This window comes from Canis lupus, chromosome 10 (genome assembly GCF_011100685.1).
Source record: "Canis lupus familiaris isolate Mischka breed German Shepherd chromosome 10, alternate assembly UU_Cfam_GSD_1.0, whole genome shotgun sequence".
NCBI lineage: Eukaryota > Metazoa > Chordata > Mammalia > Carnivora > Canidae > Canis > Canis lupus.
The window spans coordinates 26,525,650-26,553,062 of record NC_049231.1 but is presented as its reverse complement, the minus strand read 5'-3'; the positions used below and the strand labels follow the sequence as shown (position 1 = coordinate 26,553,062).

The 27,413-nt window shown below is 57.7% G+C and overlaps 1 protein-coding gene and 1 long non-coding RNA gene across 12 annotated transcripts in view; one reads left to right on the top strand and one right to left on the bottom strand.

The window, feature by feature from the left end:
- Window positions 1–26,691, top strand: part of MGAT3 (beta-1,4-mannosyl-glycoprotein 4-beta-N-acetylglucosaminyltransferase) — a 47,234-nt gene extending 20,543 nt beyond the window's left edge. For 5 of the 11 annotated variants that reach the window (XM_038550511.1, XM_038550509.1, XM_038550510.1 and 2 more), the window contains one exon: window positions 21,861–26,691. In XM_038550511.1, coding sequence (XP_038406439.1) covers window positions 21,861–23,463 — 1,603 coding nt within the window. In that variant the 3' untranslated portion in view covers window positions 23,464–26,691. Of the gene's footprint in view, window positions 1–1,720; window positions 1,839–2,900; window positions 3,206–3,871; window positions 4,018–4,602; window positions 4,748–5,901; window positions 6,069–7,914; window positions 8,292–21,860 lie in introns of those variants that run through there. The other 6 variants (XM_038550507.1, XM_038550512.1, XM_038550516.1 and 3 more) reach the window with 6 other exon arrangements.
- Window positions 308–13,656, bottom strand: LOC119873629. The gene is made up of 3 exons (XR_005365574.1): window positions 13,528–13,656; window positions 13,244–13,424; window positions 308–805 (listed from the first exon to the last, which is right to left on the bottom strand). It is a non-coding gene; the product is annotated as an uncharacterized LOC119873629 (long non-coding RNA).
- Window positions 26,692–27,413: the final 722 nt, after the last annotated feature.

Below are 27,413 nucleotides of genomic sequence, written 5' to 3'. Positions count from 1 at the left end.
GAGGAGCTGGCCTTCCAGGCTGGGCACACAGGCACTCTCTGGGGGCTGGCACCTTGCCTGACATGGAAAAGGCATTTGGTAAATATTTCTTAAATATTTGTTGAATGGTCGTGAGCGTGGCAGGCCGCTTCTGGAAGCTGAGCAGAGTGGCGGGTTTAGGAGAAGGATTGAAGGGGCGCCTTCTTCACCATCTCCTAGGACTGTGATGATTAATGCTTGGAACTCGTTGATGGCTCGAATGAGAGCGAGATGCTGGTTCTTTCTTTTTTAAAGATTTTATTCATTCATGAGAGACACAGAGAAAGGCAGAGACACAGGCAGAGGGAGAAGCTGGCTCCGTGCTGGGAGCCTGACGTGGGACTCGATCCCAGGATCCCGGGATCACGATCTGAGCCAAAGGCAGATGCTCAACCGCTGAGCCACGCAGGTGTCCTGAGATGCTGGTGCTTTCTTGCATGACTTCATTTCAGTATCACGGGAGCCCTGAGCAGTGTGCTTAAGTAATCCTCATGCAATCTATGGAAACTGAGTCCTAGACGGCAGACGACTTGCTAGGCCCACAGCCAGGAGTGCAATTTCCGGGCCAGAGTCCTGCCCGTTGGGCCAGAGAACCAAGGATTCTGTGCAGCCCTGCATAGTGTGCAAAGCACTGATTATCTCATCATCTCACTTGGTTCTAGCAGTGGCTGGGAGGATTGACTCTACGTTTGCAGCGATGCCCATATCCTGGAGTCAGAAAGCCTGCCCCCAAGGGGTCTTCTGCATCTGTCCAGGGTAGTGGTGGGGAGAGAGGCCTCTCTCCAGGCTGGCGGGAGAGAGAAACAAAGAGGCGTGTGTTGGGGGCTCCGGCACACAGTAGGTGTTTGGGAGCCCCTTTGGTCAGTGGAGGCAGAGCCAGGCCTTTGGTCCCATCTGGTCCTTGGAACAACCCAGGACAGGCTTCTGGGACAGGCTCTGGGTCGAGGCCCACAGAGGATGAGTGACTGGTTCCAGGTCACCCCTGCCATCCCCAAGGTAAAGAGCAAAGGATGTTGAGGTTCCACCATGGCTGGGAGGAGGTCTGGGGAGTGGGGCCCCCAGGCAGACCCCCTCTCGGGTGTCCAGGGCTGCCACTGGGGCTTGGCATGTCACTGCTGTCAGAGATGTTTGAGGCCTCATCTGGGTACAGGCAGTGGGGGGATGTAACGGGCTCCGTGGTCCCTGCCTCCAGGCCCGGTACCCCCACCTAGACTGGAAGCCCAGGTGCCAGCTTTCCTGGCCTTTGCAGATGCTGTCCCCCTGTCTGGAATGGCCTTCCCCTTGTCTCCTGGCAGGTGCTTGCTCATCCTTTAAGACCCCCTCCCTGTCCCGGGAAGCCCTGATCCCCACCCCAACGGCTGGGCTGATCCTCTCTGCCAGAATTTCCATTTGTCTGCTCTACAGGATGCTGAGAACCTTGAGGGCAGGGCAGGTCTGCCGAGGGGCCTCGAGATGCCAGTGGAGGGGACAGGGGAAGCAACTGTAAGGGGCAGGTGACTGTCACCTCAGCTCACACAGGGGACCTTGTAGCCGGCCACACACACCCATTTCACAGAGGGAACGCTGGAGGCCCCAGGTGCTTGGGGTTGACCTAGACAGAGAGCGGCTGATAGGCCCTCTGGGGCTGACCCGTCCCCCAAGCTGGAGCGTCTCCATAGGATCCAGGGGTGGGGGATGGGAAGAAGCCCAGGAGCAAAGTCCCCAGGGCTCAGGTCAGCACTTTGTCCTCATGCGCGTGGAAGACCAAGCTCCTTAGAGAAAACGCTTGCTGTCCAAAAGCTGGCAGGAAATCCATGTGGAGAGTTTATTCCAGCAAAAAGGTACACGGGGGGGAAGAAGTCTAAGAACTTTGACTAAAAGGTTAGCTCAGGGGATGGTGGGTGATGCTGTCCTGTTTCTTTTGCTGTGATTTTCCAGTTTTCTGGGATGTATGTGAAACCTTTGTGATCAGAAAAATGCAGTTCGTAATCGGAAGGAGAGAGGTCTAAGAAAAGGCGCACTGGGAACAGGCGGCGCCCCCATTTGCTTGGTTCTGGGGTCACCACTTGCGGGTGGCTTCCAGAGGGACCAGGGGAGCTGCCTGGCCCCAGGCACATCTGCCAGGACAGGTGCGCCGGTGGCAGACAGCTTGTGTTTCTCTCATCCTGGCAAAGTGGGTCAGTGAGCGTCCCAGCATGCGGCTGCTGGGGGATGTGGCACCCCGAGAATTCCATTCGAACCTCTGCCCGCCTTCCTGTGGCACCGTTAGGCCTCAGGACCCTTGCCATTCCACCTCCGCCTGGAAAGCCCCCTCCCACCCCCGTTAGCTGCGGGCTTCACCTCCATCCCCGTGCCCGGTGGGTACGCATCACTGTTGGCTCCTTGCCTTACTGACTCCTGCCCGGAGCGCCTTTCCTGCGTCCTCCTGCCATGCGGTCAGGGAAACGGTATTTGTAATCCAGCTGAGCCCTGATCCTAGCTCAGGTGCCAGGGCCACAGATCTGCCGACTCCAGGGTGTGCTCATGTCTGCGTCGTTGTGCACATCCCCTCCCCCTGCACACAGCATGAGCAGCTCCATCGTAAGTGGACTCTTGTCCTTCCTTCACGCTGCGCCAGCATGTAATCTTGCCCATACCTCCAGCACACCGGCTAATTCATTCAGCAAACACCCACCGAGGAGGTACCAGGCCCTGACCCCAAAGAGACATGATACAAGGTCTCTGACCGCGGGAAGTGCCGTCCTGGGGGCTGTCGCAGTGCAGACTGGTGAGGGCAGAGGCCAGCAGGGCCACGGCGGTCAGAAGCATCGCCCTGGAGAGTCGGGGGGGCCCTGGGCCAGGGCGTTCCTGCCCAGCTGTGGGTGTGCTCGCCCATCCCCTGCGGCCCTGGGAACCTCGTGCTGGCCCTCCTTGCTGGTTCTGCGGCTCTCAAGCAGATGCCGATGGAGCTGGAACGGGCTCTTGGGCTGTGGGCCCTACTGCTAGGGGGCTGGAAGGGAATACAGGGTGCTGAAAAGGAAGCGGGTTGGCTGGAGCTCACAATATGAAGCCCCCTGGCAGGCAGGAGGACCTGGGCCGCAGAACTTTCTGAAAGGGAACCTGGGGACCCAGACACCAGAACACAGCATCGATTCAGACCAGAGAAGCCGAGTCACGGGACTTATGGGAGGAAGATGGAGCAGGAAGCAGGAGAATCAGGTCTCCCGTGGTCAGTGGGGAAACTGAGGTGCTTCGGGGTGGGGGAGGTCTTGAGCATTGGTGAGCCTTGGTAGGCGTGCTTGTGGTCTGTGCTGAGCCGGGCCCTCCCCACAGCTTGCTGCTGCCTGACCTCAGACAGGACTGGCCCCCCAAAGCTCAGTTTCGTGAGATGGCTGTGTGGTGGTGAGATGAGATGCAGCGCTTCACTCGGGAAGGGGCGCTGCCCTTGGTGGGCGGTTCGTGGCATTGCTGAGGCCTGGACCCCGGCTACCTGACTCCTGGAATGACCCTGTCACCCTATGGTGGCGGTCTGCTCACTGCTGTCTCTTCTTCCCCACACTCAGTGGGACGTCTGGGCACTTGCGGGCCTTTTCTGGAACGCTCTCTGGATCTAGCGAGTGGGAAGGACTGAGTAATTAAAGGAGCAAGAACAGATGGGTGGCTCTGTATTAAGGAGCAGGGGCCCAGTGCCTGCAGTCCTGTGTGGTGTCCCCTGCCATTTGACGGGGGCTTCTTGAGTGTCCCCAGTGGAGATGGTCAGGGCCTGACCCACGGGGGCTGTCGCTGCTCGCAGGCAGGGGTGGGCCAAGATTAATTGGGGAGGAAAAAGAGAAAAGGCTCATTGTTCCAGCTTCACAGAGGCTCACCAGGTGCCCAGAGCGGCAGGGCCAACCAGCTGTGCACCTGCTGGGGCACCACCACTCCCGACCACTCCTGCAGGAGGTACCTTGTGCTGGCTCAGGTTCCCAGAGCTCTGGAGCTGCAGGCGCTGGGCCAGGAGCAGCCTCAGCAGCTCCCCAGATCCCTGTGAGGCCCCTTCAGGTGGGTGTTACCAGCCTCCCCTTTTTTTATGCCTCTGAGAAAGTAGGGGCCTAGAGCTGTGGGTGGCACAGCCAGGGTTCCAGCCCATTCTTTGACTCAGCAGCAGCTCGCCGAGCACCTCCTGCATGCCGGGCATGGGGCCGGGCACCGAGCACCCCGGGGTTCTTTACCTTCCTTTCTACACTTCCTCCCTACCATCAGCCATTATGTTGCTCAGGGTGCTCTAAAGCCCAGAGTCCTTCCCCTGTCTCCCCTCACCCCCACTGCCCTCCCATTATGATAGAGTTCGTGTAGATAAGCCACTTCATTGAAGTATGCTCTGCCCAGGCAGATCTAGACTTTTCCAAGCTCCAGCTCAGGCCTCAGAGCCCAGCAGCACTGATTGCAGGTGCAGGTGGTATGGATTTGGGGGGGGGGGAGGGTCATTTATTCATTAAACAAGCCAAGGTCAACCCCTCCTTTGTATCAGATGGGGTGCTGGGGTCCCAGGGCAGTCGGGCAGCACCAGCCCAGTGTGGAGTGAGGAGCCCTGGGGGAAGGACAGTTCAGCTGAGCCTACCTGGGGACACCGAGTGAAAGATTATACAGGAACTTGGGGCCTTCTACAGGATCTGGACTTTATCCTGAGGACAGGAGTTCCAAGCTGGGAGGCTGTGGATGTGGCTGGCTTTGGCTTGGCTCATCGTGACCAGGGTGGGAGCCCCCTGGCAAGGCCGCTGCTCTTGTCCAGGTGAGCGTTGGTGGTGCAGCTGGCATGGGACAGTGGCGCAGAGGTACCAGCGGGATAAGTACCGGGGTATGGAATGGACGCGGTTGGTGATAGACATGTGAGGTCAGCAGGAGGGAGGATTTAGGATGCCTCCTGGGCTCCTGGCCTGGGCAGCTGGGGGGGGGATGGTCACATGACATCAAGGCCCAGGAGGAGGAACATGGGGAAAGCCCGACATCAGAGCATCCCTGGGTGCCAGGCTCAGGTCACAGGTTATCAGGTTGTTGGGACAGCTGTGTGAGCTCTTTGTGCCTGGTTTTGCAGCGGAGTCTCAGGCAGGATGGGAGCTGACTCTAACCCCTCTGCTGGGCCCAAATCCATATCCCCTGCCCCTTGTGTGCTCTTCTCTCTCCCTTATAAGGGAGCACTCTTGAGTGGTTAGTTGCACCCCGCACCTGGGCCCTGTACACTCGGGGAGGTGCCCATGGGAGCACCCCCCCCACTCCTGCCCTCCTGCCTAGGTACACAGGACTGACCTCTGCACAGATATCCCCCCTCCCCAGCAAGGGCATTCCCCTGCCCCCCCACCTCCCAGAGTGCAGCTCAAAGCCTCCCCAGGCCATGGCTTGAATCTATGGTCCTCCTGGCCCTGTGCTAGGGAAGGTTCATGAATGCCCCATGAAGATGGATGAGAGGTAGGCCGTCTCCTCCCTTCCCTTCCCCCACCCTCAGGCCTCCGGGCTGGAGATGGAGCTGAAGCTCTGCACTGAAGTGGCCCTTTGTACATTGTCCCCCTGGAGGATGGGGGAGCCTGGTGGGAGGGGCTGGCACCGCTGGACACCCTGGGCTGATGTCAGCAGGGCTGAGGAGCGAGGTGGGGCCGGGGGGCGGTGTGTTTTCTCTGGGTCTGGGAGCAGGGCACGGATAGGCATGGATTGCACGGGCCAGGCCTGCCGCCCCAGGCCCACCAAACTAGCTGATACTTGTCACTCAGACTCTGCTATCACTTCTCTTGAGAGTTGGGTGGTCACGCAACAGCTGTTTCTGGAGTGCCTGCTCTGGGCCAGGCTTTGTCCTGGGGGTGGGGAGCAGCGGTGACCAGTGACCGAGACTCAGGATGACCCTGCTCTCCTGCTGTTGACATTCTGAGCCCCAGGGTGTGGGTGGGGGAGACAGACCACTAACTCGTAAACAAGGAGACAGCTAGCTTCCGCAGCGGTTGTGGGGGAGCCGATGACCTGGGGAGCGGACAGACTGGAGCTGGCCGGGTAGGAGGGCCCCTCTGAGCAGCAGCCACATTCCAGACGGAGGAACAGCGGGGGGAGGACCCTGAGGATGAAAGGTGGGGACTGCAGCCCAGAGGAGCCCCGTGGAGGCGGGGACAGCAGAGTATCAGGGACCAGACTGGCAGGGCCTGTGGGCCCAGAGGAGTTTGGGTTTCATTCTGAGCCAGACTGTGGGGGGCAACTGGGTGGCGTGGGGTCTTGGGAGGGGGTTGAGCTGGGGGGGGGGCGCACATGGCCTGATGGGGACTTTGCAGTGACGGAATTTGCGGGGCCTGGTGCCAGATGAGAATGTAGCGCCTCTTGTTCAAAAAATTAAGAGTTTCAAGACAGGAAGGAGAAAAAAAAAAGGAGAGAGGCCAGTGAGGAGAAGGTGGAGGAGGAGGAGGAGTGGGGCTGGGGCCTGGGAGCATCTCGGAAGGAGGTGCCCACAGGTCCTGCAGTGCCGCCGCCGGGCACACCCGTGAGGCCCTGGGGGAGCACCAGGGGCTGGACTTGGTCAGGAGCTCAGAGGGACTGGTCTATGTTGGGACTTTTTGGATGTGACCGTGTTCAGTCGTCATGGGCTGAGGGCTGGAGTGATCCCACAGTGCGATGACTCTGCAGCCCAGGGGTATTCAGAGGCCTGCCCAGGGTCACACGGGGGGCGGAGAGGGCAGGGGCAGGCTTCGAATCTGGCTTTCTTTGAGTCCAGATTCCAGGGAGTTGCCCCTGTCACGGCCCCCTGGCCGTCTCGCCGTGTCCCATGCGGGGGGCCGGGGGGGCTGATTGCACAGCACCCTCCTCCCTGGCTCACAAGGGAGTTGGCTTTCTCCAACTCCAGAGCAGGCAGAGAGCGCTCAGCCCAGCCTCACCGGCCTCTCTTGTCTCAAGGTGATCTCCAGTCCACGGATGTGACCCCTGAGGCAGAGCCGCATCCTGCCCCGGCTCGTGGGCACCCACGTCTCGCTCTCCGCCTGCTTCCTTGGGCCACCCCGGCTGCACCCTGCCCTCCTCCTCCTCCTTCCTTCTGCGGAAATGGCAGGGCCCCCGTGTCCCGGGGAAGTCCCCTCAGCTCTGCTCACCCAGGCCCTCAGCGACCCTCCTGGGTGGGGTGTCCCCGACAACAGGTGCAGCACGGGGGCACAGAGGACACCCCGTTTGCCCCGCCACCGCACTGATGGTCCCTGTGCAGCCCCAGGAGCAGGGCTTCGGCGCTCACAGCCCACGGGCTTTCTCTGCAGGCTGATAGGGGTCGAGGGCAGTGCCCCAGGGGAGGCACGGGCTAAGCTGGGTGTGAGGGAGGAGGAGCCTCCCAGAGACCCCACACGCACCCCCCCCACTGGAAGCTCTGCCGTCTGCCCTCGGCTCTTCTCTGCCCGGGGCTGATTTATGTCTTCACCCTCTTAGGAAGGAGCCCGAGAGGGTCATTCCCACCACAAGGGATGAATGGCTTGCTCATGGTGGACTTGGGCATGCAGCCAGGCAGTACAATAGCTGTTTGGGGGGTCTCCTCTGGGCCCCCAGTTTCTCATCCGTGGCCAGCCACACAGAGTCCAGCCTCTGCTCCCACTCCCAGAGAACCCTGCGCCCCCAGCTGTCCCCACCGCGGACCAGGGCTGTTGAGTACTGAGCCCACTTGCAGGTGAACAGTGCGGGGTCTCTGAGGGACCGTCAGGATTCAGGCTGTTCTTGCGGAGCCCCCCAACACCCCGCTTTCTTGGAGACCCAGGGTCCCACCAGGAGAGACTACTTCCGAGCTTTTCCCCCCCGTACCACGCTTCTCCATTTCTCGTCTGTGACCCTCTGACAATGCCCCACGGTCCCTTGGGAGTCTGGGAGCAGCTCAGGGTGACCTTCCACCCAGTGAGGTGGGGGGAGGCGAGGTTCCAAGAGGAGATGGGCACGTGGTTTACAAAGTGCCAGGCACTGACAGGCCCCTCACCTGGAAAGTGCGCTTGTGCCCGCGTCCCCAGCACCTGCCCTCACTGCCACTAGGCTACCTGTCTCTACCTGGGGCAGACGAGGAGGTTGCAGTCCCAGGAAGTGAGGTGACCCGGCTAGGAAGAGGTGGGGCCAGGAAACGTGCCAAGGTAAAGGCCAGAGATGGCGCCAGGCTGAGGGTGGCTGTCCATGTAGCCACCTAACTGCCACCTGTGCTTGGCCCCAGGAGTGGGGGGTAGGAGACCGCCTCTGGGGAGGAAGCCATTGCCATCAAGCCATAAAGGCCGGACACAGGGTTGCAGCACCTGGGACGGGATATTGCATCACCTGTGGTGTGCCACCGTAGGGACCCGAGGCAGGTACTGTGTCAGGTGAGGGGAAGGTGGGCCTGCGGGGATCCAGGCATGGAGAGTCAAGGGGAGACTGAGGCAGAGTGGACTGGTAGGGAGCAGGAGGCCCTAGGGCTGGGTCACTTTCAGGGTGAGCCAGGCTGGTCCCTTGGACCCCTTGAACCTCTTCCCTTATCTGTAAGGGATGGAGGTAGAAGGAACCTGAGGCAGTTCACACCCTGCCAGAGGGCAGCTGGGGGATAGGCCTCAGGCACGCCCTCCTCTTTCCCCCATTTGGTGACAAGCCAAGGAAGGGCAGCAGTAGGCGGGGGCATTGGGCGTCCCCAGGCCACACAGCTGGGCCCGACTGGCCCTGGCCGGAGGCCAGGTCAGGGTAACAGCAAGTAAACAGAACCCCTCAGGGCGGTGAGCGCGGTTGGTGTGGGACCCTGCCTTGCCCATCTCGGAGTTCTGGGCCCGCGGGGCTGGGGAAGAGATCGGGCCGGCGGAGGGCGGGGGTGTGCAGTACAGGCTTGAGCCAGGCCCCCCCACAGACTACAGGCCCTCTGGAGCCTCCTGAAGTCTGGGCCTCACCAGGGAGGTTCCCTGACTTCTTAGAGCCCCAGGCCCTCTTCGGGGGACCAGAGATCCCAACACCAGACCCCGTCCAGGGCGATCTGTCCCTGCTGGCATCAGGTGGGAAGGGACTCTGGGGCTCCTGCGGCCTGTCCGGAAACTCTGGGCTTTGTGAAACGTGGTATTACCTCGCTGTAGGCTGGCCTCACAGAGCGCTGCCCTAGGGGGCTCACCCCATCACAGGTGGAAGGGAGCCTCCGAGAGGGGGTTTGGGCTGTGCAGGTGGACACAGGGCTATCGTGACTGGTCCAGTCACCTGCTGGAACAAGGCAGGTGCATGTGACCCACAAGTGGCAAGCCCTTGGGCTCCTGCTGGGGGCCAGGGTGGAGGTGGGAGGGCCCTTGCCCTGGACGAGGCTGAAGGCGGCAGCCTAGGCCCTGCCGCCTGAATGAGGGCCCCTAGAGGTGGTGAGCGTGGGTGTGTCCTGCCACCGCCTGCTGAGTCTCAGGCAGGTCCCTCAGTCCCCGGCCCCCATGTCCTCCCCATGCAGTGGCTGTGAGGATAAATGGAGTAAAGCACACGGCGTCTGGCAGCTGGGCCGTTCAGTAAGTGCCAGCCACCACAAAGGTGGCGACGATGGAGGAGGCATCTTCTGGGAGGAATATTCCAGATCCGCTGCTCTGCAGACTGGCCCAGCCCTGCCCAGGTAGAGGGTTTAGCTGCATCTGGATTATTGACTCAAGAGGCAGCAACTGAGACGGGCTGCCTAGGCTTCTGTCCACACAGCCCCCAGAGTGTGGGGTGTCCTCGCCAGCCCCACTAGGCCCCATGTGCCCACCACAGACTCAGACACCCCCCTGACACCCTCCCACTTTGCTGTCACCGCACTGGGGGTTTCCTACTCTGTGGGGTGACTCCTTCTCGGGTCGCAGCTGAAACGTCCTCTCTCCGGGAGGCCTGTGCTGACACCTGGCATCCTCTGTTGGTTTTCTCATCTGTCCTCTTTCCCTCCACCCGGGAGAACCTCATCTGTGCATCTTGTTCCTGGCTGCACCCCCAGCTCCAAACCAGGACTGCTCTGCTCTCTCGACCCACCTCAGGCAGGGCAGAAGCACCAGAGACCTGCCATCCTCACATCCCACCCCCACCCCTGGGCGCCGTCCCTCCACCCGGGCCCGGCCCCAGCCCCCAGCGGGGCAGCTGAGCCTCTTGATTCTTCATCCCAGCAAGTCCATGACTATGTGGCCCTGTTGACAGGGACACAGCCAGATCCCTGTGCCTGCAGTTCCACCTTTGTGCTCATCCCTTTGGCTTGCCCCAGACACTCGCTGAATGTCTGGGCGGGGCCCCATGCTGGGCGCCGGGAACACAGGGTCAGCCTGACTTGGAGAAGTCACAGTGTGGGAATGGAATGAACAGGGCAGGGGACAAGGCCAATCACTGCTGAGTTTACTGTGACCGGGCAGAAACGGGCCGGAGGAGACATGATCTCCAGCTCTGTGGCTGTGCCGGTCACGCCATCACCCTGCTCCTCCCACCTCTGCCCCAGCAGCCCCTGCACCCCTGCTGGGATGCATCCACACTCCCTCCCTGCTCACTAAGGGGACTCAGGCAAGAGCCCCCCTGCCCCCCTGCAGGGCTGTTACCCCCCCGCCCCCCAGGCCCAGTCTATGCCTCTGCTTTCCAAGCTGTGTGTGTGAGACCAGCAGAGCTCCTGGGGCCCTTCTGAAATGCGCATCTGCCTCTGCCCCACTGGGGTTTTTAGACCTCTTTTTAGTGTAGAAGACTTTCTGCAAACAAAATCCTAGGAGAAACTACAATGTATGAAATTGAAAAGCTGAGTGAGCATCTTTTTGATTATGTGTGTGTGTTTAGGGGGGCGGAGGGGTTGTCCCAGGCTTTGTTGTCTCTCCCCATCTCTCTCTGTCATCTGGTCCCGGGAGTGCCCTGGGGGTTCCATAGAACCTGGTTTGGGGACACATGTTCTCAGTGCCCACAGAACCCTTTCCGTGGGATGTCTGTGTCTGCATCTAGCCCCCTCTTCCCCTCCCCAAAGCCACCCACCAGGAGTCCTTGCTTCATCCTCAGATGCCTCAGTCTCTCCTGTGACAAACACTCATCACCTGCCCCTCACCAGATGCTGTTTCTTACCCACCTGGTGGTCGCTCAGCCAGGCAGTGTTCCAGACACTTTACATACACGAAATCCTCAGGGCAGCCCTGTGACTTGTACACCATAGCTCCACCTTACTGCCTCCAGCTGCCTCTGCACAATGAGGCCCAATCCTCCACCCAGAGGTGCCCTCCCCAGGGCTTGGGCTCAGCTCCTTGCCTTCGTCCTCCTCCGTCCTCCACAGACTTTCCCCAGGTCCCACCCCCAGCCCACCTCTTGCCCCTGACGCTGTGACCCACTCCCTCCCTCTGTCACCCAGTGTTTAAGGAGTGTCCCCACAGCAGCTCACCACCACTCCCCGCCCTTACCCTGGGTCCCAGGCTGGATACCTCAGGCTGCCTCACCTCACCTCCACACAGCATCTTCCCATGTGCATCCTCCCCTCCAGCCCCACCATCCCTGCAGAGCTGGTGCAATCAGCCCTGCTCCCTGCCCCTGCCCCTTCCCCTGCCCCATTCTCCCCAGTCCTGTCTGAACCTGCCTGCTCCAATTCAGTAGCTGCTAGCACATGTGGCTATTAAACTAAAATTCAAATTAAGTGAAATTATAAATTAGTTCCTCAGTCTCCCAGTCAATTTCAAGTGCTCAGTAGCCATGCGGGGCTAGCGGCTGGTGTGTAGGATAGCGCAGCCTAGCTGTTTGCACCATCACAGAGCGTGCTGTTGGATAGCTCTGGAAGCTGATACTGGCCATCACTCAGAGCCTTCAGTGTCTGGGGCTCAGGCCAATGGCACGTTCCCCTCCCCGCCAGCCGTGTGGGTCTCAGGCCCTGCAGAGCAGTGGGTGTGCACAGGTGAGCAGAGGAATGCTCTGCAAGTTGCTTTGCCCTCTGAGCTTCAATTTCCTCAATTTCCTCCTGTAAAGTGGGGATGATAAGTCCTACCTCTAAGGACGGCCGGGAGGGGCCAGTGTATGTAAAACCTATGCCGACAGCTGGTGATACCTCAGCGTGTGATAAGTGGTGACCATCATGTTAACGTGAATAAGGCAAGGTAGGGGCGGATCTTAAGAGGCAGGAGTCAGGGCAGCCCGGGTGGGGGTGGCTCAGCAGTTTAGCGCCGCCTGCAGCCCAGGGTGTGATCCTGGAGACCTGGGATAGAGTCCCACATTGGGCTCCCTGCTGGGAGCCTGCTTCTCCCTCTGCCTGTGTCTCTGTCTCTCTCTCTCCCTGTGTCTCTCATGAATAAATAAATAAAATCTTAAAAAAAAAAAAAAGGTCAGGAGTCACAGCAGCCATGAGCCTCAGTGCTGGACAGTGGGAGCCACAGCAGGCTTCTGAGCACAGCCACCCCATTGGCTGATGTCTAAGGATGACTAATCTCTTTAGCCTCCAGCGCTGTCCAGTAGAACATTCTGGGCAGGTGGAAGTGCTCTATATCTTCACTACCCATGGGCCTCTGGGGACCAAACGCTGATGTCCTCGGTGGCCCAGTGACCAGTGGGGAAAGAGAAGGAGGCTCCAAGGAGATGAGGGCAGGTCCTAGCCTTGGGAACCAACTTTCTCAGGCACCTGCTACCACTCTGTGGGAAAGTTCTTAGGCAGCTGGCAGGGGACTGGGAGCAGGCTGAGTGGGGAGGGCTTTGGAGGAAGGCGAGAGGGCCAGGGCACATAGGCTGATTGTGGAGCAGGGGTAGTGGTAGGGTTCACCACAGAAAGGGCTCCCAGGCATGGGCATTGGGCTGAGGCTTCAGCCAGGCTCCTGCTTCGGAGCTAAGCCAGCAGAAAGAGTAGAGGCCCCAGATCCCTGTGCCCAGGGGGTGGCTGGGGTGCCCCATCTGGCTGGTCCAAGAACTGGCTCCCAGTGTAGCTGTGCCTCACTTTGTGCCTTGGTTTCCTGATCTGTGGATGGGAGCAGCAGCAGCTCCCCCACCTGCACCATGGTGAACAGAGTCCGCCAGGACTTTTCAGTGACTGGGCCGCTGGGGCCCTTGACCAGGGCTGGCCCTTTAAGCCGACTTCTCTCTGAGGAGTGCTGGGGAGTAGAAGTCCTGGGGACTGGGGGGTTAGGGTACACCAGACCCTCCCTCACCCAGGCCACTCATGCTTCGCCTGGGGTAGAACCCCCAAATCTGCAGCCCCACTGTGTCCCAGGCCCACCTGTTGGCAGGTGCAGGATGCTTGGGGAATCTCATCTGTTTCATTCCCACAAGCACTGTGTGGCTGAGCGAGTAGCTTAACCTCAAAGCTATGAGGAATCTATCTCCTCATTTACAAAATGGAGACTCAACATACCTTCCTCCAGGGGGGGCCCAGGAATGAGCCCCTAATTTCTCCAGCCGTTGCAGGGGCAGTACCTGGCACACTGCAGGTTCTTGGTAAATGTCCACCAGTAGCCTGGATGATGCGTCGGCTGTGGGGTGACATCCCTGTGTATAGGCTTGACCCTCATGGAGCGCTGTCTGATAGACAGGAGCTAAAGGGATGAATAAAATGATGAGAGATGAAGAAATAAACACAGCGTCAGTTGTTTCTTGCATCTTGCCAGAGCTCTGGAATTTGTCAGACTCTGTAGCTACCTCCTCTGCCTGTCTCTCCATGGGGGATCGTGGAACCTCACATTGGAAGGACCTTTATTTGGCCACAGAGTCTTCTGATTCCTGAGGTGCTGACTTGCTCTGCTTAACCCCCAAGGGAGGACCCGGAAGCAGTAGCGGAAGCTCCAAGGAGGCTGATTTAGGTCAACAGAAAGCATTTCTACCAGTCTGACGTGCTTGGAATGGGTGGTGCTAAGAATTGGACCAGCAGAGACCAGATGGTTACTTGGCGGGGGCGCTGGCCTGGGGTGAGAGTTTGGACAATATTCTTACTCCAGGGCCCTTGAGACCCTGGGAGAGGAGTCTGGACCCTCTGTGGGGCTCCAGATTCCCTGGGCTCTGAAAGCCAGATGAGTCACTGAGAATGCCCAGGAGGATGATGGGTGCCAGTCAGTAGTAAGCAGCCTTCCAATTGGCTCAGTCCTTTAACAAAGTTGGCTAGGAGCAAGGCCTGGCATGTTCAGTCATGTCATCTGCATTTGGTTGTCTGGCAGGAAAGCCAAATGGAAGGAAAGAAGCAGGTATTTTTAGAGCATCTGCTAAGTGCTGGGCTCCATGCAGGATGTTTTGACACCACGGCTCATCCAGATCTCCCACAGGACTGCAAGGGAGGGGATATCTTCCTTCTCTATCTGAGACTGAGGTCCAGAGAAGCTAAGTAACTTGCCCGAGGGCACACAGTAAAATTACAGCGCTGGGGGCTTAAACCAGATCTTCCTGATTTCCAGTAACAATGAAAGCCGATGCTCACTGAGCACCCACCGTATGCTTAGGCACAGTTGCTCTTCTTTTGCATGGATTGACTCATTTGTTATATGTCTATTTTATAGAGAAGGGAAACTGAGGCCAGCAGAGGTAGGATAATGAGAGGTAGGTCAGAGGCAATGTTCAGATCTGACATTGCAACCACTGTGCCCACCTTGTGTCTTAGGCAGAGTTTGCTGCAAAGATACATCTCCTGCTTCCTCATGGAGATGGGCAGAGCCTTGGGGTCATATGGGATGGAGGCAGGCACTTCAGCTCAAAATCAAGATGTCCTTTCAAGCAGATGAACTAATTGATGGAGAAGTGAGGGTGCATTCAAAGGTGCTCCCAGGCTGGGGTTGTAGAGGGGCCATTTCCTGCCCAAGAGTGGAGACGAGGTGGACTGTGCGACCTCCAGGAATTCCCCCATAGACATTTCCAGGGCGTCCTGAGCACCTAGTAGGTGTCGGACCCTTTTGCTGCTGGATGCAGACCACAACTGGTCCCTTTTCCCAGTTGTAGGAGTTGAGGGCCCTGTGGCTGTTCCAGAACTGAGGACACCAGGGATCAGGTGTCATGAGGCAGGCAGGGAAGGGGGCCAGAGGATGGTGGGCAGGGGGAGTGGCCATTAGGACATGAGCCACTGAACCACAGAGGAGGTTGGCAGGGGCCGGTGAGAGGCTGGTGGAGGGCATTCCCAGGGCTGAGCTAGGACCCTGGTCAGCGCAGGCGAGCTCAGGACCATGGAGAGCGCCACGGGAGCTTCCCGTCACTCTGATGACAGCTGTCAGGGTGTGTCTGCATCTACTGCCAGCCCAGCCAGGCCCACACTCCTAGCCTGTGGTCTCCAGGGAACACCTGTCCTCTCTGACCAGGAGCCCCCCTGGACTGAGCCTGAGCCCTGACCCCGAGATCATGACTGGATTGTGGGGTTTGGGCTCATCTGCTTCCCTGCCTTACCCAATCAACCTTCCAAGCAGAGCCCAAAGAAAAGGCACAAGGAGGAGAAGGAAGAGGTAGGAGCAGGGAGAGAAGGAAGAAAACTTGCCCAGGGGCACCTTCTGGGGCATGGCCACAGACCTAAGTCAGCACAAGAAGAGGAGGCCCGGAGTGGGCTGATCCTGCCACTATCCTGGGTCAGGATCAGCCTTAGTCTCCCCCGTCCCTGATTATCTGGCTACCAGGAAGCACCCAGCCCACCCCACCACTTTCATGCAGGAAACATAGGCCCCTGGGGCTGGGTACCACTCACAGAGTGATATGTGTGTTGAGGGTTGGGGGGAACTCGGGGAGGCTCCTAGAGGGCCTGAAATTTCTTCCCTCATTTCCCCGGTGCCCCAGGAAGCAGGGTGCTGTTTCTCAGCCCCTCCACCATCAGGCCCAGGTTCTTCCTAGGCTTCAGTTGCTGAGCCCCTGCCCTGCCTCTTGCTCCTCTGAGATAGGACAGTGCCCACCAGGGCCCAGGCTTTGCCAGGGGCTCACCTCCAAGCCTTTGAGCTCGTGCCACATCCCCACCCAAAAGTTCTCTCTGCCAGGCTGGGATATAGCAATAGGAGTAAGAAGACTTAAGGTTTATTTCATACTCATTATGCGCCAGGCACTTTGCATGGATTATTGAACTCTCATTTCATAGATGGAAAAAAAATGAAAGTTGTGAAGTTGCCCAAGCCTACACAGATAGAAGATGGCAGAGCCAGAATTTGGAGTCTTGTTCCAGAGTCTGTGTGCATGGAAGTGATGGTGAGCACATTGAGGAGGCCCAGGACAATGCAGGGTGCTTTTGTTGAGCACCTGCTGTGTACAGCTCCCTGCCCCAGGGAGCTGGTAGTCCAGCTGAGGAGACAGATGTCAGGGAAGGTGAGCTCAGCATGGTGAGTGTTGGGAACAGGAGAGGACTGTGGATTGATCTCCCTGATTTGGTGTCTCATTTGAAGTGGGCAGGACAGGAATGATTATATCCGTTTTATAGATGGGGGAGTTGAAGCTCAGAGAGGCCAAGCAATCTTGAGACTCAGATTCACAGTGGCTACATAAATCCAGAGACTGATGCAGGTTGTCAGGAAGAGGGTTGGGAGAGCTCAGTATGGTTCTTCCAAGTTCTAACCTGGGCAGAAGACACTTGGTTTCAGGAGATGCTGGCCCTGACACAAAGCAAACACCGAAGAAATATTTGGTGAATTTTACTGAAATGAGTAAGGGCATAGGTATGGCCTCTGAGCAGCCTAAGATCATCCTCAGCAATAGGAATGACTGGACAGGGATTTTGCCCTCAGGAAGCTGCCTGTGTCGGCCTTGGAGGGCAATGGGCCAGCCCATTAGAGACCCAAGTCCCCCCTCAGCTAAAATTGCTTCTCCAGGCAGGTCCTGACCACCTCACCCCTCCTGGGGTCCTGAGTTCCTGGAGGGGCTCAAGCTAATGCATGTCAGGAAGCAGGAGGAGGGGGTGGAGAATGGTGAACTGAACAATGTCCCCCAAACCAATTCCTCCTCCCAGAGCCCACAAGGGGTCCTCAGATCCAAAGCATTGTTCACCACACCCCTCCATCCTGTGAGGTTTCTAGACCAAGCATACTTCTGGAAGGATGTGAGATTTGGATCCAGAGACCAAGGTCAACAGCTAGGCTCTGCCATTAGCCCTCAAGGTGGCTGGCCCCGCCCCTTATCAGCTTCTGTGTTGGCATCTGCTAGGGGGGAGGCCAGGTGAGGGTGAGGACCTGCAGAGACAGCCTGACTCAAAGCCAGCTCTGCAGCTGAGGGGCATCCCCCACCCCAGTCAAAGACTCCATCCTTCTAGGTCCTGACTCCTTGCTCACAGTTCACATCCAAGTCTTCAGCAAATCCAGCGGAATCTGAGCGCTTTCTGCACCCCACCCCCAACTGTGGTTCAAGCCGCCCCCTGTCACACCTGGACTATGCCGGGGTGTCCTTGCCGCGCTCGCTGCAGCAACAGTGTACTCTCAACAGAGCAGCTCGAGTGAGTCTGTTCAGACCAGGGTCGGGTCATGTTCCTCCTCTGCCTAGAATCCTCCCGTGAAAGCCACATTTCCTGCTGAGGCTTCAGGCTCTGCGTGATCTGGACCCATCCCATGCATCTCCCTTCTGAGCACTGGCTGTTCCTTCTGTCCAGAATCTTCTTCTCCTGCCCCCTTGTCGTCTTCAAGTCTCCCTCTTCTCAGAGAGGTTTGCACTGAGCACCTGCTTGTCACTGAACCCACTCCACCTCCTATCCTTTACCCAGATTTTTCTCTGGAGCACAATTCTTTTTTTTTTTTTTTTTTTTAGATTTTATTTATTCCTGAGAGACAGAGAGAGAGCAAGGCAGAGACACAGGCAGAGGGAGAAGCAGGCTCCATGCAGGGAGCCTGATGTGGGACTCAATCCTGGGTCTCTAGGATCACCCCTGGGCCAAAGCCAGGCGCTAAACCACTGAGCCACCTGGGCTGCCCAGCACAACTCTTTCTAATGTGCAGTATTACCTGACTCATTTATTTCTAGTTTATTGCATTTCCTTGCCCTGCTTACCCCTGTGTACACTGCACGGAGGTGGGGGTCCTCGTCTGCCTCGTCTCCCAGGCTCCCAGGGCTTAGTACAGTGCCTGGCACACAGTGGGCTCTTGATAAGTAGTTAGTGTGTGAGTGGATGATATGGATCAGGTGAGCACCCTGTGGGGGTGTTGTGTGGGTCAAAGGTAGTAGTGGCTGTTCCATCTACTGGGTTGTTTTCACTGGTCACCAGTAGATTCTTGGTGTCACTCTACTTGGGTTGCACATGGCAGATGGAAGGGGCTCAGGACAGGTTTACCAGTGGGTGAAAGCCCACTGTCTACCCCTTACTAATTGTATGACACTGGGCAAGTTATATCATCTTTCTGGCCCCAGTGTTCTCACCTGTAAAATGGGAATGATAAAGGTACCTGCTTCACACTGAGAGGATCCAATGATGTCTAGCGTAGAATGTGCTCGGGCCATTCACTGGCTTATAAGCATCAGTGACCATCAGCTTTGTTGTTGCACCTGATGGATTCTCAACAAAGCTTTTTTTTTTTTTAAGATTTAATTTATTTATTCATGAGAGACAGAGAGGGGCAGAGGGAGAAGCAAGCTCCATGCAGGGAGCCTGACATGGGACTTGATCCCCAGTCTCCAGGATTGCACCCTAAGCTGAAGGCAGTGCTAAACCGCTGAGCCACCCGGGCTGCCCTCAACAAAGCTTTATAGTGGAGGGAGAAAGGCTGCCAGCTGGGGCCTAATTAGGTTCTGTGGATTTAGCCCACAGCTGGGCTGCCTGGAGGGATCCATCTCAGCTGTAAGGAGGAAGGGAGGGAGGGAGGGGTGCCAGGTCCTGACTCAGCCACCTTCCTAATGGCCTTTGGGAAAAGTTTCCCTATCTGTAAAATGGGTGGTTACAGTAATCTTCCAAAGTGGATGAGACTTGCATGAGACCTCAGGAGTCAATGCTTTATTTATTCCGTTTCCTATTTATATGCCACACAGTGTAAAAAAAAAAAAAAAAAAAGAGTATTTCAAGTACTTATCAAAATACATGAAGATAAGATTAAAAAAGGGTCAGGCCCAGAAAAGTAAGAGTGAAGCTGAAAGTGAAAGTGTCCCAGAAAATATGGTCTGTGAGGCCCTAGCTTGCTCCAGGCCGACTACCAGGTGCTTCTGTCTCCTAAGCAGCCCGAGCAATGAGGGAGCCACACACAGTTCCTTGATTCTCAGCAGCAGGCCAGGCTGGGGCCTTATTACATGGCCTCAGTCCGAAAGCTCCAGTGAAAGGGAGATCCCAGGTACCGGTGGGTCTGTCCTCCGAAGGGCACATCTGGCCAGGTGTAACCAGATCCTGAAAGCCAGCCTGCCCAGGGAGCCAAGGAGCAGCTGGGTCAGTGTGACCTAGGTGGGGCCATGGCGGCCCTTGGCACTCTGCAGGGCCACTGCTGCCAGGGGAGTTCATCTGAGTGGCAGCCTGGCCCTGCCCTCCACAGCTCATGGGCCAGTCTGACAAGGGCCAGGGTCGGTGTGTGTTCCACAGAGGTAGGTTCCAAGTGGGAAAAAATAACCAGAAGGATCAGGACTGCCTTACCGGGTCCTCAGAGCCCCTGGTGGGTCATGCTGGACGCTTCTGCTGTGCCCAGCTCAGTCTGCAGGTTTGCCTTATGCCTGGTCTCGGCCACAGCAAGAATGCCTCGACCCTCCTTTATTGGGCCTCACCCCTTGGCCCCTCCACTCACCCTGCTGGCCTCTACCTGGTCTCACTTGGCCAGGGTAGGGCTGGAATCCATTACAGAGAGAGGAGCCCAGAAGACCTACTTTAAAATGTTGCCAAGGAGTAGCCCCTCCCTCCCGCCTTCTCAAAAGCCAGTGGAGACCAGTCCCCCACCCCCTGCCCTGGGACAGCTGACATTTAGCAGAGGTCCCCACCCCCGATTGTCCTGCCAGACTGCCTCCAGTCAGCTGTGCCAGCCCTGGGGCAGACTCCAGGAGAGCCAGGTATTCAAACTGGATGGACATGACAGCACCAAGTACCCTGGCCAGTCGCCATTGGTGGCGACTCCATGGCTCAGGACTCCCCACCAAGGTGAGGCTGGGAACAGGGTGTAGCCCAGGAGTCAAGCCACCCAGGTTCCTGCCCCAGCTTTGTAACATCAAGCAGGTCCCTGAAGTCCTCTAGGTCCTGGTTTCCTCCTCTATAAAATTAAAAGATTAGAGGAGGTGGCTCTTAAAATTTGTTCTCGATCAAACATTTCATGAATCTGTGCCTTGTAACCACATAGCTTAGAGAAAATTACATTGGAATCTTCCAGCCTTGAAATGACCGAAGTTTATTAAGCACCTGCTGCCCATCAGGAATGCTGTACCCATTTCACAGGTGTAGAAACTGAGGTCTAGAATGGCAAGGAGCCTTGCTTAAGGTCACAGAAGTTTTTTGTTTTGTTTTGTTTTGTTCTTTAAGGTCACAGAAGTTTGAGGCCAGGTGTGCATCCTTCCACTCTCCCCTGCTGTATGCAGAGTTAGGAAGTGGAGGGGAGGGTATGGCAGCAAGGCGCCCAAATGACCCAGAGAAGTAAGGAGAAGCCAAAGAAAGGAACATCTGAAAGGAAAGAATGTTCTACATGGAAGGACAGTGCTTACTCATGGGGGATCCACGGAAGGGGAAATGATTATACACCAGCGGCCAAAGGCCAGTTTCTATCCTAGCCCTTCCCGAAACTCAGTAGGTCATCCAGGTCCTACTTGGCCCAATGGGGGTAGCCTCCCAGCCTGCATGCCCACCTCACTGGGCTCTAAGACAAAACAAGCTGGAGGATTATAGTCAGAAGTTCTCTCTTGCTCCACAGGTTCATTTGTGAAATAAGTAGCACACCTGAATAAAGTATAGACTTTAGTTAATCATAATGTGGCCATTTCAATTTTCAAGGTATGACAAGCGTACCATGGTGATGTAAGACACTAGCTCTGGGGGGAGACCGAGCGAGGAGTGTAAGGAACCCTCTGTACTCTCTTTGCAACTTTTCTGATATGCTACGAATATTCTATAATAGAAAGTTCACTTCAATTGTAAAAAGCAATATACAAGGCTCTCCATTCCACAGCCACAAACTAATTGATAAATCGAACTGCTTAAGTGAATAGAGAGAATGGTTATACTCATGAGTCACTCATGAATAGAGAGTGATTCATTCAAAACAACCATGGAATATTGTGTGGGATTTAAAACGAAATGGTAGATCTATTACTACTGATACGAAAATCTCTCATCATTGATTGTGGAAAACAACTTGATTGTAGTTTGTGTCCATTAGGTAATATTTATGAAAAATAGGAAATCGAGGACAGAAATCTCGCATATCAAACCAGCAACACACCTTGTGCCTGGAGATCGGTAACGGAGGGGAACTTTTACTTATTCTTTTAAGTGTTAGAATTAGATGTGTTTCCTTGAAACCTGTGAATTCTTTCAGTGAAAAGGAATTAGAAAGATTTGTCAACATACTGACACACACACACACACAAAAAAAAAAAAAAAAAAAAAGAAGAAGAAGAAAAAAAAGAAAAGCTCCGTGGGCAGGTCAGGGAGGGGACCCATGTTGGCAGCCTGCAGCCCACTCTCCCCCTCCCTTGGGGCAGGTTCTGCACTGCAGAGCTGAGCTTTTCCCAGGCTGCACTGTTCCTGGAGCAAAGTCTAGCGATGCAGCTGGTCTGGTCAGAGTGGGCAGGCCAGGTGGAGGATCAGGCTGCAGAGGGGGTGAGTGTGATGACCTGGTAGTCTCTGGGGAAGGAGGGCTGTGGCAACGGGGAGGAGGTCCTGACCAGGAAGGCAATTTTGTCGATGCCTTGCCTTCCCGGGGTACTTGGTACAGTGAGTTGGACTCTCAGGCTGAACTCTGGGGGGACGGGGTGGAGACAGGAGGTGACTTCCTGCAGGGGCGCCAGGCACCGGCCGGGAGGTGCACAGACTGGGTGGCAGCAAAGGCCTCCTCGGGTTCCCTTCCTTAGGAGAGAGGCCTCAGGCTCTCCTCACCCAGGTCTGCAGCCCCCTGACCCGTCTGCTCTCTCCCCCCTTACTGCAGGATGAAGATGAGACGCTACAAGCTCTTTCTCATGTTCTGTATGGCCGGCCTGTGCCTCATCTCCTTCCTGCACTTCTTTAAGACCCTGTCCTATGTCACTTTCCCCCGGGAACTGGCCTCCCTGAGCCCGAACCTCGTGTCCAGCTTCTTCTGGAACAATGCCCCCGTCACGCCCCAGGCCAGCCCGGAGCCGGGCAGCCCTGACCTGCTGCGAACGCCGCTCTATTCGCACTCGCCCCTGCTGCAGCCGCTGTCTCCGAGCAAGGCCACCGAGGAGCTCCACCGGGTGGACTTCGTGCTGCCCGAGGACACCACCGAGTACTTCGTGCGCACCAAGGCGGGGGGCGTCTGCTTCAAACCGGGCACCAAGATGCTGGAGAGGCCCCTCTCGGGGCGGCCCGAGGAGAAGGCCGAGGGCGCCGACGGCTCCCCGGCCCGCGGCCCGGCCCGGCACCTGCTGAGCACCCGCGAGCGCCCGGGGGCCCGAGGCGCGCGGCGCAAGTGGGTGGAGTGCGTGTGCCTGCCGGGCTGGCACGGGCCGAGCTGCGGCGTGCCCACCGTGGTGCAGTACTCCAACCTGCCCACCAAGGAGCGCCTGGTGCCCCGCGAGGTGCCGCGGCGCGTCATCAACGCCATCAACATCAACCACGAGTTCGACCTGCTGGACGTGCGCTTCCACGAGCTGGGCGACGTGGTGGACGCCTTCGTGGTGTGCGAGTCCAACTTCACGGCCTACGGGGAGCCGCGGCCGCTCAAGTTCCGCGAGATGCTGACCAACGGCACCTTCGAGTACATCCGGCACAAGGTGCTCTACGTCTTCCTGGACCACTTCCCGCTGGGCGGGCGGCAGGACGGCTGGATCGCCGACGACTACCTGCGCACCTTCCTGACCCAGGACGGCGTGTCGCGGCTGCGCAACCTGCGGCCCGACGACGTCTTCATCATCGACGACGCCGACGAGATCCCGGCCCGCGACGGCGTGCTCTTCCTCAAGCTGTACGACGGCTGGACCGAGCCCTTCGCCTTCCACATGCGCAAGTCGCTGTACGGCTTCTTCTGGAAGCAGCCGGGCACCCTGGAGGTGGTGTCGGGCTGCACGGTGGACATGCTGCAGACGGTGTACGGGCTGGACGGCATCCGCCTGCGCCGCCGCCAGTACTACACCATGCCCAACTTCCGGCAGTACGAGAACCGCACGGGCCACATCCTGGTGCAGTGGTCGCTCGGCAGCCCCCTGCACTTCGCCGGCTGGCACTGCTCCTGGTGCTTCACGCCCGAGGGCATCTACTTCAAGCTCGTGTCCGCCCAGAACGGCGACTTCCCCCGCTGGGGCGACTACGAGGACAAGCGGGACCTCAACTACATCCGCAGCCTGATCCGCACCGGGGGCTGGTTCGACGGCACGCAGCAGGAGTACCCGCCGGCCGACCCCAGCGAACACATGTACGCCCCGAAGTACCTGCTCAACAACTACGCCCAGTTCCGCTACCTGCTGGACAACCCCTACCAGGAGCCCAAGAGCACCGCGGAAGGTGGGCGGCGGAACAGGGGTCCCGAGGGAAGGCCACCCGCCAGGGGCAAATTGGATGTGGTCGAAGGCTAAGGCTGCATGATCTTAGAGGGCCGGTGGCAGGTGGGGGGAGTGGCGGCGGCCCCCCCTGATGCTTCCCTGCCTCCCTCTGCTGTCTGGCTGGTTCTTCAGAGGACCGGGAGTGGATGGGCGGAGGAGTCTTCCCTGCTCAGGCCCTTGGGAATCAAGCAAGGGTCAGGCCTGTGAGCTCACAAAACATCCTTCCTTCCTCATCGGGAGAGGGGAGTCGGGCCCCTCCGTCCACCAGGAGTGCTGTGGCTGGGAGGCGCCAGCGGAGAGTGCATGATGGTTACCTACCGGGTGGCAAGGGAGGGCGGGCAGGGTGGGGAAGGGAACCTGCAGGAACTCCCCAGGGCAGCCAAGCCCGAGCTGCAGCCCCTGCCAGGGAGAAACCTACCATGTGACCTCCTGGGGCTTTGGACCTGCAGCGGAAAAGTGGGCGTGCCGGGAGGTCCTGAGGCTCTGTAAATAGACACATTTGGGTCCAGGAGGGAGAGGGGACACCGAGGTGGGAGGGGATGAGAAACAGTGGCAGGCTGGGAGGAAGCCCAATGTCCTCAAGAGCTGAGCCGCAGGGAGCTGAGAACTCTGCCCCATGGGCCACCCCTGCGCCGCCAGATAGCACCTGGGGGGTAGGCAGGGGGTCTGCGGAAGCCTGCGGAGTCTTCCTTTTGGTTCCAAACCTGGCCTCGACAGTCCTTCTTTCTTTTTATATTTCTGTCTTACGGGCTACCCAGTCAGTCCCTGCAAGGCCAAGAGTCTAGTTCTCAGGGTGGGATGGGAGCCAGAGACCGGACCATCAGGCAGCCTAGTAGGTGGGGCCTGGGAGGGGGCGTGGGGGGGAGGAGGTTCCCCATCACCCCTTCCTACTGGAACCCACAGCCCCAGCTCCGCACCGTCTCTGCTAGAGTCACCCTTGCACCCCTCCTTGGGTCTGGCTAGAACCAGGAACGGCCCATGGGGCTGCCCTGGGCCCAGGAGGGACTTTAAGGCCAGCCGTGTGTCATCTCATTCCTCTTTGCCTCATGAGGGCAGGGGATGTATTGGTTAGATTCTCAGCTGCTCTAATTAAGACACCCTGAAATATAGTGGTTTTAAGCAAGACAAGCTTGTTTCTAGCTTAACCGTCTAGAGGGAGATGGTCCAGATACAGTCAGGCAGCTGTGCTCTCCTTCATGTGCACCTTCCAATTCTGGATAGAGTGGTTGCTTTAGCTCCCACCATCACATGTGCATCCCAGCCCGGGAAGAGCAGAGAATGGCAGGAGAAGCACATGCCCTTTCCTGTCAAGGGCATGAGCTGGAAATGGCATGGTCACTTCTGATTCCATCTTACTGGCCGAGCCTTAGTCATATGGCCACAGGTAGCTGCAAGGGAAGCTGAGACAGGTAGTCTTCGGCCACATGCCCAGCCTCAGCCCGAGAGTCCTGTTAGTAAAGGAAGGAGGAGAGAGGGGAGACAGGAGACAAGGAACGTCTTTGGCACAGAGGGAGGGGGATGGGGAGAGGGCATAGGAGTGGCTAAGGCAGTCCTAGGATCCTGCTCTTCCGTTCAGAGTTCCTAGAAGCACCTGCTCCTGCCCCCACTCACCGCCAGCCCAGGGCTGGGGGGCAGTGAGAGCCTGTAGTTGTAGGAGGGGTGAGACACCCCAACCGAGGCCCCCGTAGATGTTCACCCAGTGATGCCAGGATGCAGAGCCTGCCTGTGGAACGGTACATGTTTGTGCGTGTGTGTGTGTATTTATGGGCATGTGTGCATGCTTGGTGTGTACTTGTACGTGTCTGTATTGGGGTGTCCCTGTAAATATATGCTTCTGTATGGATGCGGGGGCAGGGCCCAGGCCTCCCCTTCCCCAGGACCTGGAGCCTGTGGCCACACCTCCTTGCGGCTCCCCTAACGTGACTGAGGCAGAAAGCCCTTGGGGAGCCTAGGAAGCAAGGCTAAAGGGAGTGCGGGGTCTGTCTGTCTGTCTGTCTTTCAGTCCAAGGAATGAGAATCCTCCTGACCTGAGGGCTGAACAGCTGAGAGCTCACTACCTCCCCAGCCCGTCTTGGTCCCAACCATATCCTTCCACCCCGTCCCACCCAGCCTCCAGCCAGGACTTTCTCTGGGTGTCTTATTGGGGTTTCTGATGAGCGGGGAGAGAAGGGCATCTCCTTTGCCACACCTCTGTCCAGGGAGATGTCTGGTGTGGGCGTGGTCTGGGGAGCCGGCCGCAGAGCAGCCTCTCGTGGGCAGGCATGAAGCAGGCGGAGGAGGCTCTCTGGCCTCCACTCGCCCTCCCCAAGGGAGTCTGTGACGTGCCCCCAGGGAACCCCTCCCTTGGAGTTATAGCAACCCCCCTTCCTAGTCCGCCTTGAAGCTGAGAATTGGCAAAAGAGGTCAGAATGTCCCTGGGGCTCTAGCCCAACCCAGGCCAGGGCCTGCCTTCCCAGCCATCTCCACTCATCTCCTGGACAGGCAATCTCTGGGGGCTCCTGAATCATACCTGAGCCCCAGCCCAGGGCCTCCCTCCTGGCAGGCTTCCTCATCCCATGCCCCTGGCACCCTCAGCTGCTGTGGGGATGCCCCCTCCCCAGGCTGGCCTCCAGTTTACCAGCTCCAGGGCAGGGGAAGGAAAAGCGGGGAACTCAGACCTGCCAGGCCCCACCTTCCCTCTCAGACTCAGAACACTGTTCACGGTCACTGCCAAGGGGAGACCGCGCCATTGGGTGCAGAGGACGGTCATCAGAGGGGTGGCGGGCCACGGCGTGGGGTTGATGAGTTTCACTTATACTTACATCATACACTGGGAATTTGGGGGGGCAGGGGAGCCCGGAGCCACTCCCCCAGTATGAAAAGAAATCAAACTGTGAATGGGAGTGTCGGCACACTGCCGGCCCTGTCACCATCACCAGGTGTCTTTCCCTGGGAACCACTGGCCCTATGACCTCTAGACTCAGGAGGCTCAGCCCACCCACGGGTCGTGTTGGTTCGCAGGAGCAGGCATGGGGGAGCTTTGAGGGCATAGGTGACAGTCGGGGAGGGGAGACGGGACTTCCCCAAGCAGAAGGCAGGGCCCCGGGAAATGTATAATTTAAGGACGCCAATGATAATAGTATTATTTTTTTTGTAAGGGAAAATCAATATGTACATTCTGAAATCATTTTCTCTGTAAATGGTTGGATTTCATTTCACCCTTAAAGGGATGCTTAAAGGAAAAGATAATATTAATAATAAAAACAGCTACAAAGTCTGAAAGGTGCATGTGTGGGGCCAGTTTGGGGTTGCTCTGGGTCGGGGTGGGGTGCCAGGGGGTGGCTCTGGTCTTCCTAAAGACCTCCTCCCCCTGGACAGGATGGCTGCTTGGGGGAAGGGGGGACACATGCGGAGCCCCTTCACTGAGGGGTGCAGTCTCTCACACACACGGCCAGGGGAGCATCCTCCCTCACGCCACCCACACCTAGAAATGCCAGACAACGGAAAGTGCTGGAAGGAGGGCTGCAGAAAGAAGAAGTGGCCTGGGACTGGCGACACCCACCCTCCCAGGCAGCTGGTGTCCCTTTGGAGCCGCAGGTGAAGGCCCTGGTGTCTGCCCAGAGCAGGGACACCCTGTACTCCCTGTCCTGCTCTTGGGGCAAGCAGACAAACATTCCTGCCCCAGTGCTCTTCCCCTCTATGCCTGTCACAGGTTCCTTTTTTTTTTTTTTTTTAAGATTTTATTTTTTTAATTAATCCCTACACCCAACACAGGGCTTGAACTTACACAACTCCAAGATCAGGAGTCACACACTCTCGCTCCTGAGCCAGCCAGGTTCCCCCAATTCAGGTCCTAAGGTCACACAGCCACTTGCTGGCAGAAGAGGGACCACACCTGGAACTCTAGCACTGGTTCTGTCACCAGCCCTTTGGGGCAGGTGAGGATGGCAGTGTCTCTCCTGTGGACTTGTGCTCTGATGGTGCCTGGGGCTGTGGAAGGTGAG